We start from the raw sequence: 11270 nt of genomic DNA, 5'->3' as shown, positions 1-11270 counted from the left end.
TGCGATGCATCACCTCGGTTAAGTATAAAGTCCTGATGAATGGAGAACCAAGGGGAAATATTGTTCCAGGGAGAGGTTTACGTCAAGGAGATCCTTTGTATCCTTTCATATTTATTCTATGCACGGAAGCGCTCGTTAGCCTTCTTAATCAAGCAGAGAATCAAGGGAAGATAACGGGGATGCGCGTCGCACGCGCTAGCCCCTCGGTATCACACATTCTCTTTGCTGATGATAGCCTTTTCTTCTGTAAGGCGGAGCCCCGTGAATGTGAAGAAGTTATGAAAGTAGTCAGGAAGTATGGAAAAGCGTCAGGCCAATGCATTAATTTTGAGAAGTCCTCATTACTCTTTGGTAAGAGGATCGCGGTGAATGATAGACAACAAATCAAAGACACTCTCGGGAATCAGAGTGAAGCGGGAATAGGAAAGTACATGGGAATACCAGAGGATATTAGCGGATCCAAGTGCAGGCTTTTCGCTTTCCTAAAAGAAAAACTATTACATCGAGTGAACGGTTGGACAGGTAGATGGCTATCGAAAGGAGGAAAGGAAGTTCTGATCAAATCTATTCTCTTAGCTCTTCCCACATACGTAATGTCAAGCTTCTTACTCCCTTTGGAGATTTGTGAGAACCTTGCAAGTGCCATTGCACAGTTTTGGTGGAGTTCAAACCCGCCAAAAAGAGGGATTCACTGGGCTAAATGGGAAAAGATGTGTGCTCCTAGAGAGGAGGGTGGAGTGGGATTCCGCATGATCCATGAATTTAATTTAACACTGCTAGCGAAACAACTCTGGCGCCTTGTTCAGTATCCGGATTCATTAGTAGCGAGAGTCCTTAAAGGGAAATATTACTGCCTCAGTTCGCCCTTGCGAATTGCTGCGGTGGATAACCCATCCTACGTGTGGACGAGTATTTCAGCAGCGAAGAAGCTTTTGCTTTTGGATATTAGGAGTAAAGTGCACTCAGGATATGAAATCAATGTATGGCAGGATCCGTGGATTCCTTCGACGCCAGCTAGGCCGGCCCGTCCTAGGGTACGAGTCGTAAATCCAAAAATGCTTGTAAGTAGCCTTATGAACTCGGAACAAAAGTAATGGGACGCTAGGATACTGGCACAGTATGTTGAGCAAGAGGATATACAGCTGATTATGAGTTTGGCCATAAGCCCAACGCATCGCAGGGATTCCTTTTGCTGGAGTTACACTAAAAACGGCCAATACACGGTTAAGTCTGGGTATTGGGTTGCTACAAATATATTGAATGCGGAGGAGGAAACTGAAGTTACACAACCTAGCATCACTGAACTTCAAGCCTTTGCTTGGAAAGTGAACGCACCTCAGAAAATTTGCCATCTTATATGGCAATTAATTTCGGGACAGGTAGCAGTAACAAGGAACTTAATATGTCGCAATCTGCGGTGTGATAATTACTGCCCAAGATGTGGAGAGACAGAGGAAAATGTAACCCACGCGATCTTTGAATGTCCACCAGCGTTACAAGCATGGGAACTATCATCTACGCCGTCAAACCCCCAAACTTTCCCCATATCGAGTATGTACGCCAATATTGACTACCTTTTCTGAAGGAAAAATACAATTAGAAGGCCAGAAGATGATAGAGACCCTTACCCATGGATAATCTGGTACATATGGAAGGCGAGGAATGATAAGCTATTCAGGGGGATTGACAGGGACCCTTTGGAACTGGTCAGGTACGCATAGAGTGAATGTCAGGCTTGGTATAATGCTAAGGAGTCTATACCTAATCCCCCACAGGCACCAAACACTGAAGTGGTACAAGCCTTAAGCTTGAATAATATGTGTATGGTAGATGGCTCTTGGACATCCACAGATCTTTTCAGTGGAATTGGATGGGTATTGAAGGATAACACGGAAAAGATTCAACTTATGGGAATACAGAACTTAAGGAGGCGGGAGACAGCACTACACTCGGAATTGGAAGCATTGAAATGGGCACTGGAAAGCATACTTCAACATTCAAACTGCCAACACTTTGGAACAGATTGCAAGGACCTGATAGCCATGATAAAGGAACCCCAAGCCTGGCCAAACTTTTCAACGGAGCTGGAAGCCATTCAAATTATCCTCATGTGTTATTCGGATTTCAAGATCACCTACGTGTCAAGAACACAGAATGAAATTGCTGATTCTTTAGCTAGGAATGCTCGATCTTTTCATAGATCTCTTTGTTTTATTGGTTGTTCTATTTCGGTTTGGTTACCCAGACCACCTCATGTTTGAGTAATAGAATAGCCGTTTGTTGACAAAAAAAAAATAGTAGATAAAAATTAGGACTCTAAATTAATAGATTAGATAACATATTGATTAGGATTTAGCATTTAGGAAGTATGTTGAGTTTATAAATTTTTATAAATAATTTTTAAACATTTATAAATGGTTTAGGAAAGTTAGTTTATTTTTCTTATCATAAATTTAAAAATATTTATCATTTAAAAGTAAATTTTAAAAACGTATTAAATTTATGATAGAGTTATAATTTCTCACATACTAATTTTTATGTTAAAGTAGTTATCGTAAAAGTTAATTTATATTTTCAACTTCTTAGTTTATAATTAAAAATATAATTATTGTTATATGAATCTTACTCCGCGCAAGAGCGCGGGTAATTACCTAGTATATTATAAATCAAAATACCAAATCAAACTAAATACAAGGAAAAACATTGATCTGATTTTAACCTATTTAGAATCATGAAACAAGTATGATCTAATTGAGAGAAATACAAGCAAAATAATATTTCACACCGAAATAACCAAACCAATATTTTCTATGAACAAAAATCACACACACACATAAAGAATATCTTCTTTAACTTTATAAAAATTATGTCTATATATATATATAAAAAATATCTTCTTCAACTTTTTACAAATAAATTACGTTAAAATGAATTAAAACTTATAAAATTGAAAACGAAATATTAAAAAATTATGATAATTTATATATAAGAATCCATTGTTATTGGTTCTTGGATTTCAAAAATCTTAGTAGAATCCATTATTATTGGTCTAAGAATTTACAAAATCCATTCAAATCTCTTGTTATTCAAAAAGTTTAGTTATTATTGATTCTCTAATTCTACATAAATCTAGTGTTATTGGAAGATGAATTCTATTCATTTTTACTCATAAGACTTAACTTTCAAAATATCATATGTATCCATGTGGTTTTCAAAATCCTTGTGATAAAAATATTAGAAAACAAAATAATTATTCTTACCAAATATCTATTGCATCTTAAATCCAAATTATATGCTCAAAACTATAATTTATTACATTAATATACTTTTACATTTTTGAATATATAATTATTTTTAAAAATATTACATTTTTTAATATAAATAATAATAATTACATTTACAAATCTTAATAATTTTAAAATATTTGTTTTTTAAAATAGTTTCACAAAACTAAATTTGAATTTCAAAAATAAAATTTGAAAAAAAAATATTTTTTTATAAAATAGAAATCATATAAAAATTATAAAATGTTCGAATTTTTAAAAATATATATAAAAAAAACTTTATATTTTTTATTTTTTATTACTTATACATATATACCGTAAGGGGTAAAATAGTCTTTTATATTTTTAATGAAACTTCTTTCGGTCATTTTCTTTTTTTAAATGTTCTTTTTGTGACAAAATCTTTTAAAATGGCTATTTAAGAAAATTGTTCAATTTTGTATGTATCAGTATTATTTTTTTTTTAATTTGAAAGCAAAAAATAAATAATCATACTATATGATTTAGAAAATAAATATATTCTATATTTATTTTACAAAAAATGATAGAAAAGAGGAAATAAAAATTCATGAAAATCTATATCAATCTAAAAAAATTATGATCAAATTTCATAAGTCAATATACATAAATTTTCACAATCCACGTAACTTTTTTAAATCTATCAACTCTCAAAATTCACAAACTCTACACAAATTCATCTCCGAATAACTCCCCCTTATATATATACATGAGAGCCACCTAGTATTTATAACATATATGATATTCTGACTTCTGAGTATATTTCGAGGCTTTTTCTGTCTTGGCGGCGATATTATCAGTTTATTATTGCATTAGTCATTCTTGGCTAAAAAATGAGTTGAAAATATATCCCTTGAAAATGTGTTTACTTTTGCCTACAAGAAATCCTTTTACTAGTTAAAATCTACTTTTTAAACCTTTCTCGTCGTCGTTCCAAAAAAAAAAAAAAAACCTTTCTTGTCAAATAATTCTCGAAAATTAGTACATAATTACTTGTTTATTTTACTTTGTTTGATAATGTGTGACTAGAATTGGTTAACTCCTGTCAAATCATTTGCTAATTATTCTTTTGTCAAACAATTCTTGAAGATATTTGTATCTGAATTCTTGTTTATTCTACTTTGATATTATATGACAAGAACTCGGACAAAGAAGAATCTGAGAATCCATTCCTAGGAGTCGTTGGTTAAAGATCTCCGGACAAATCGACCTTTCATCCTCGGCCTTTTGTCTGCGTTAACCTTTCTAACTTCGTACCTTATCTCCTTCTCAAACAAACGATTCTTGCGTTTATCTCTGTACCTCCATACTCTTGCTTCTCTCTCACTTCTGTTGCTTACATTCTTCTCCTCTATCCCCTGCCATCGAAATATTTATAATTTCATTTTGTAGTTTTGGGGGTTGATTTGATATTTTGAAACTATGATAACATTTTTGTAATAACTCATAACAAAGCAAAATGAGATTAGAAAAAGTTTACTGGAGGAACTAGCTGGAAGTTACTTGTGTTGTTAAACTCATTTTGGTTCCACGTTGCTGTTGTTGGAGATTCTTGCTTATCCCATGCCGCTATAACGTTTTCGTAATTAAGTCTAAGTAACATGTTCCTCTGCTTTGCATTTTCTTCTGTCTTTGTTGTAACCAGGGTGGGATTAATGTCGTACTCATTCTTGCAGATCGTCAAAGATTGTTCATGACATGCTTTATCTCCATTGGTTTTACCTTCTTCTTCAATGTAACATAGATCTTCCATTTCATCAGTTTCATGGTCAACGTTGAATTGTCTCATTGTTTCTTCAGAACCATCATGGTTGCTCAAGAAGAATCCCATCTCTATAAATCCCTGAAACTCTGGCACAAGAGAAGTTAGATTCTCATCTTCTTCATTGGTTTCGCCTCCAATCTCGGGAACATGAGGGCCTTCTCTTCTTCTCTCATCATCTACCTTCCCTTGTGGCTTTCTCTCGCAACGGACTCTAGGTGTTCTTGGTTTTCTTCTGAACCAGCTGTGCCAAACCGGCTTTCGTGCCGTTCCTTGAAGCACGCCATTAGATATCTCATTTGTTATAAGGCAAACTCTGTCGTGTTTTGTCGCCACTTGGTTTGCACGATGCACTGATTCATCACAAACATGGCACAAGAAAGCATCATCGGATGCACAATACCAAACCGCGTGTTTGTTGAGACACAGTTCACAGTCTCGTGGCCGCTTGACATCTTCTTGACGCTCTGGAATCATAATTTCTGCGCAAGACGTGACAAAGAGTTAAGAGAAGAAATCAAATCAGAAGTAGAGACTTGACAAAAAAATACGCTACGCTTTATAGAGTGAAAACACACACAGTAGCTGTTTCATACTTATATTCGTGTGACTTGTCAAGACCGAACAACAAAAAGATCTTAAAAGCAAGAAAAAGGGGACAGTGATGAAGACAAAGGCTAAGAAGCATGAAGAATAATGGGCACTGACAAAGGAGTCTTCTTAAGTTTATATAATAATATTTTCGCTGGGAATAGACAAAGACATCTCCTTTTGAAAGATTTTTCTTTTTTGACAGTTTTTTCTTATGTCAGTAAGGAGACATGACTTTTAGCTTAACTACATCTTTGTACTTACTTATGTCAGTAAACGAGACATGGCTTTCTTTGGTCTTGTTCTAATACATCTTAATATTTTTGAATCTTAATTAACATACTTATACTGAGTAGGTTAATCTTGAAAGTAGTTAATATATAGAGGGGTTATGGTTAAAGCTAGTGTGATTGAGGAGGTAAAAGACTTGGTGTATTATTGAAGTGTGTGGCCATACCTATTTTTGTTGGGTTGTACAAAGGGAAAAGACACTGTACTGATGACTTGGCTTCACACGCCGAAGTTGATCCACATATGTGCGATCTTATTGGTCAGAATTGGATTATGTTCTTGGGTATTTTATGGGTTCTTACCAATTCTTTAAGTTTTATCTTTTTGTTTGTTTGTCTTTTGTTTTCTGACTCATTGTCTGTGGTCCTGTACAGGTCTTTATCACCATTTAACATATGATAACATATATCATCAAAGTTTTTGTACTACAAGATATTGAGGAAGTTTTAATGAATTGTTTTAAAGCTTAACTAAGAGAACACGGAGAAAAACTCTAATGACTTGTTTTAAAGCTTTTCGATTGAAGGCAATACAAAAGATGTTTTGTGGACTAATTATTACAATTACTCTTTGTGAAAGTAATCGACTCTTTTGTGTAGTAAGTACAGGTCACACAATAAGATAAAACTGCAAACGTAAAGACTTGTAACTATCATGCCACATAAATCAAAGTAAGAAAAAGAAGATACTGCTTACTAAAAGGTACTTTGAGAATCATTATTTTGAACACACGGACTCTAATGTACAACAGAAAAAACATGAACTTTATTTGATAATGAGGCATAACTTAAGTAATTCGAAGAAGTTAGTCCGAGATTAGTAAAGATGACTTATGAAAATAAAGAACAATTCATCTAATGACCTTCTAAGAGCCATTAGCCTCAAAGCTCTCATCAGTCACCTCACCTATTCCATTGGAGCAAGAAGAAACCTTTTAAAACCAAATAACATCATCAATATCCAAATTAAAATTGAACTAGAGAAACAAAAAAAATAAAAATTGAACTGAGAGAATCTACGTATAAGCCATAACCATAGTGAAAATTTTGTTTTCTATGTCATTAATCAAAACCTAAATGCTTATATACCCAATCCAGTCCAAAACTTGTCCCATCTCTTTACCTCATCAATGATAATCCGTGACTAGGTTTAACTCTTGTTGCAAAGTAGAAAAGGACACGACTGCAAAACAGATTGGTATCTGTAAATCAACCGTCTGTCCCCAATAGGTTCTACAACTGAGTCACAACAAGATTTATCACTTCATGTTTAAACATGTCTCATCTCTTAAATCACCAATATGAAAATTCAGAATAAAGTTTAAGCTCTCTGACTCTCTCTGATGCCAAGCAGATTGACATCAATAAGCTATTTGATTAAACTGCTAACAGCGATACAAACCATAACTTTGACAACAGCCTCTGGCTTGGGACCTGGTTTACAGAAGAAGTCAACTCAATTATTACTAGTTTATAATAAAAGGTGGATAAAAAACTAAAATGTGTCAAGAGTGGGATTTGAACCCACACCCTCTGAAGTAGGGCTGGGCACGAATACTCGTTACTTGCCTTATACCCGTTACTTAACCCGTACTAGCCTCATTTTTTCAAGTACTCGTCGTTACCAAGTCAAGTACTAAGTCGTTGAATTTTACTACTTGCAAATAGAAGGCAAGTAACAAGCATCACAAAAAAGTTACGATTTGCCTTGATATTACTCGTTACTTGTTTAACAACTGAAAAATGAAAACTAAACTATAAAAACCAATGTCCTACACAGATATTTTTTTGTTGTAAGAAATAAACAATACTTTCTTATCGAAATATATGTAGAGAAAATGCCCAAAATGACACCAATCTAAGTTTCTGTCTCCAAAATAGCATTCAAGACCCAAAATCACAAAACTAGGTTTCATTAAAAGGTTCATTTATCATAATACCCCTTCTTTTATTTTTTGTTTACATTTTTTTCTGAAAACTGGAGATCTTCATCTCTCTCAAGAGGCGACGGCTTCTCGGATCGGAACAGATCATCTCTTCCGTCATCATCTTCACTTCTCCAGCGTCGGTCATCCTCGGCGAGTCGGCGTCATCATCTCCGCCGTCACTCAGCTCTGTTGCTGCGGCTTCTCGGATCGGAGTCGATCATTTCTTTCGTCATCATCTCCACTTCTCCAGCATCGGCGTCGTTCATCCTCGGCGAGTCGGCGTCATCATCTCCGCCGTCACTCAGATCCGTTGCTGCGGTAATCAAAGGAATCCGCCGCCATCCGCCGTAAAGGTATTAAAGGAAATGCTGCTAAGATTCACTTTGGCTGCAAAGGAATCAGATTATTTCGTTGTATCAAAACAGCTAGAATTGGAGATTTCGCTTACTTTGGCTGCAAAGGAATCGTTTCAGTCTTCGGTATGTGAGAATTTTTTGATTTATTTTGTTTTGTAGCATTATGGAAGTTCTTTGCGTCTGTGGACAATGGAGGTCAAAAGATGCATTCCAGTGGGAGTTTCATGTCGATTTGAACAGGAATGCATCTTTCATTTCCATAGAAAAAGATCTTCAATTTGAAGATTTGATGAAGATTGTCTCTGAAGATTTTAAAGAGGAAGTTATTGGTTTGAGTTATGGGATGTCGCTTGACATCAAAAGCACTGTTGAAGGTTTCCCTCCCATCTCCGTTGCAAACACTCGCCATCTCAGAAGCTTTATTGGGAAGAGTAGATCATTTGATGGAACCTGTCGGTTGTGAGTTAAGGTTTGTATGATTTTTTCAACTAAATTATTCAAGATACCTTTCCTAATGACGTATTAAGCCTTTCAGAACGACTTGACTTTTGCAGGTTAATGCTGATTCAGCTAGCTGTAACAATCAAGCTTCTGATACATTTGCTTCGCCTGTTTCTACTGTCCAGAGAGAAATACAGGTACATCGTTTCTATTTTTGTTTTTGGGTTGTTTATGTTAGTATGATATTTTTGACTGTTCAGGATAGGCTTCCTAATCAAGTACTAAGCATTCCAAAACAACTTGACCTTTGTAGGTTCTTACTGATCCAGCAAGCTGTAACAGGCAAACTAGTGATACATTTGCTTCTCCTGTTCATGTTCCATTGAATGCCATTCCAGTGTTTTGTTCTACTGTGCAGAGAGAAAAACAAGTACATCGTCTCTAATTTCCTTTTTTTTTTTTTTTTCTGTTTGTGTTTGTATGATTTTCTTCTTTTTTAGACTGTTCAGGATAGGCTTCCTAACCAAGTACTAATCCTTCCAGAACATCTTGATTTTGCAGCGTCTTCTTTATGAAGGTGTTTCTACAGTTCCTCTGAATTCTCTTCCGGATTTTAGTCCTGTCCATATTGGACTTTCACCAACAACGAGAGGAGCTGGTGATATTAAGGTGAATAGATATTTTAAGACCAAGGGAGAGTTGATGTTGAGGATGAAGAAATGGGCTTTAGAGTGGAAGTTTGAGTACAAGACTGTCTCTTCTAACAAGTCAAGAGTGTTATTGAGTTGTGTTGATGACAATTGCACGTGGAGGATGCGTGCTACTAAGCTACCTCTTTCAGACTTTTTCGTTGTTAAAAAGTATGTTCATGAGCATACATGCGATACAACACACAGGAATGCCAACCACAGACAAGCATCTGCAAAGTTGTTGGGTTCTTTGATTTGCAGCAATTATGGAGAAAAGAAGGAAGGTCTCAAACCGAAACAGATCATTGAACAGGTCAGGATCCTGCATGGCGTTCACATCAATTACAAACAAGCTTGGAGAGTGAAAGAAGAAGCTCAGTTCTTGGTTAGAGGGACTCCTGAAGACAGCTATTACAATTTGTCTAGGTGGTTGTACAAAGTCACAGAGACAAACCCTGGTTCGTTAACTTATCAACAAGTGGATGCTGCTGGAAAGTTCAAGTATGCATTTGTGGCTTTTGGTCCATCGATAAGGGGATTCTCATTGATGAGGAAAGTTATTGCAGTAGATGGTACATTTCTGAAGGGAAAATTCAATGGGACTTTATTGGCAGCTTGTGCTCAAGATGGGGATTATCATCTATATCCTCTGGCCTTTGCAGTGGTCGACGCAGAAAATGGCGCCTCTTGGAAATGGTTCTTTAGAGGTTTGAGCCAGATGATCCCGGACGCTTCGGATCTTGTTTTTGTATCAGACAGGGCTAACTCCATTGCTTCAGCGTTGGAGGATGTTTATCCCTTATCTCACCATGGAATCTGCAGGATCCATCTGCTCCGCAACATCACTCCTACATATTCGAAGACTGGTCTGCTACCTCTGGTGGAAAGCGCTGCTGATGCTTACATGTGTCACGAGTTCAGGTTAATCTTCAAGGACATAGAGGATAAATGTCCTGAATTGGCCAAGTATCTAGAAGATTCGGATTTTAGGAAGTGGGCACGATGCTTTGCGCCTGCGAACAGGTACAATATCATGACTACCAACATTGCAGAGTCTCTTAATTCTATGTTGAAGCTGCCTCGTGAGTTGCCACTGATCTCTCTCCTTGAGACGATCAGATTGACACTCACCACTTTGTTTTTTGAGCGACGCGAAGCGGCTGCGAAACATAAGCACCTGGTTACTCCAAAAATTGTGCAGAAGTTGGTATCCAGGTTTGGGGCTGCAATGGTGCTGAATGTGTATCAAGTTGATCAAAACGAGTTTGAGGTGAAGGATGAAACTATGAAGTATGTTGTTGATTTGGAGAAACGGCATTGCACTTGTAATGTTTTCGACATTGACAAGATCCCCTGCATTCATGCAATTGCTGCTGCTAAGTATATTAAGAGAGATGAAAACCGTTACGTCGATACTTCTCACTTGACAGAAACGTGGGCTAAAGCCTATGCCGAAAGCATACACCCTGGTGGAGAGTTGTCAACGTCCACCTATCCAGCGAATATTGACGAACTGTCTTGCCCACCTCCAGCTACCAAAAAGAGAAGTGGACGTCCTCCTACAAAGAGAAAGAGATCCGTTGGCGAGTTTGGTGTTCCTGGATCTAAATCTCAGTCCCACAAGTGCAGCAGATGTGGCACAGGAGGACACAACAAGATCACATGCAAGAGGCCTATAGGATGAAGATCTTTATTCATCGTTGCTCTATTCTTTTTCATTTCCATGTTTTTTACATTTTTATTGATCATTCATGGATGTTGGTTATTTGATGGTTACATGATATGGACCAGACGATATATACATTTGCCTTTTTGGAACCCTATTCTGAATAAGTATGATGTCTTCCAATTTTTGTAATATACAACCTAGGTTTTAATGCATTACTCTCCAAAACTCCAAATCACAATTTG

At 36.3% G+C, this 11270-nt stretch overlaps 3 protein-coding genes across 7 annotated transcripts; 2 read left to right on the top strand and 1 right to left on the bottom strand.

The window, feature by feature from the left end:
• The first annotated feature begins 278 nt into the window (after window positions 1-278).
• On the top strand, window positions 279-1094 carry LOC106453811 (uncharacterized mitochondrial protein AtMg00310-like). Its single transcript, XM_013896015.1, has one exon. The coding sequence runs from the start codon at window positions 279-281 to the stop codon at window positions 1092-1094; it is 816 nt and encodes a 271-aa protein (XP_013751469.1).
• A 3300-nt stretch (window positions 1095-4394) lies between these two features.
• LOC106451722 (zinc finger protein CONSTANS-LIKE 8) lies at window positions 4395-5790 on the bottom strand. Of its 5 annotated transcripts, none has more exons than XM_048758816.1 (3): window positions 5643-5790; window positions 4783-5546; window positions 4395-4660 (listed from the first exon to the last, which is right to left on the bottom strand). In XM_048758816.1, exons 2-3 carry the CDS (start codon window positions 5539-5541, stop codon window positions 4475-4477), a joined length of 945 nt encoding a protein of 314 aa, XP_048614773.1. In that variant the 5' UTR covers window positions 5542-5546; window positions 5643-5790; the 3' UTR covers window positions 4395-4474. The 5 variants fall into 5 exon arrangements, with proteins under 5 accessions (XP_048614773.1, XP_048614775.1, XP_013749145.1 ...); XM_048758818.1 differs by having other exon boundaries at window positions 4806-5546; XM_013893691.3 differs by having other exon boundaries at window positions 5661-5776.
• Window positions 5791-6046: 256 nt separating this feature from the next.
• Window positions 6047-11043, top strand: LOC106453809. The gene is made up of 5 exons (XM_013896014.2): window positions 6047-6073; window positions 7930-8352; window positions 8784-8867; window positions 8931-9012; window positions 9248-11043. Exons 1-5 carry the CDS (start codon window positions 6047-6049, stop codon window positions 11041-11043), a joined length of 2412 nt encoding a protein of 803 aa, XP_013751468.2.
• Window positions 11044-11270: the final 227 nt, after the last annotated feature.

The sequence above is a fragment of the Brassica napus genome, chromosome C5, assembly GCF_020379485.1.
Source record: "Brassica napus cultivar Da-Ae chromosome C5, Da-Ae, whole genome shotgun sequence".
Classification (NCBI taxonomy): domain Eukaryota; kingdom Viridiplantae; phylum Streptophyta; class Magnoliopsida; order Brassicales; family Brassicaceae; genus Brassica; species Brassica napus.
Note: the sequence above shows the minus strand (reverse complement) of the source record. Positions and strands in the feature narration are given on the sequence as shown.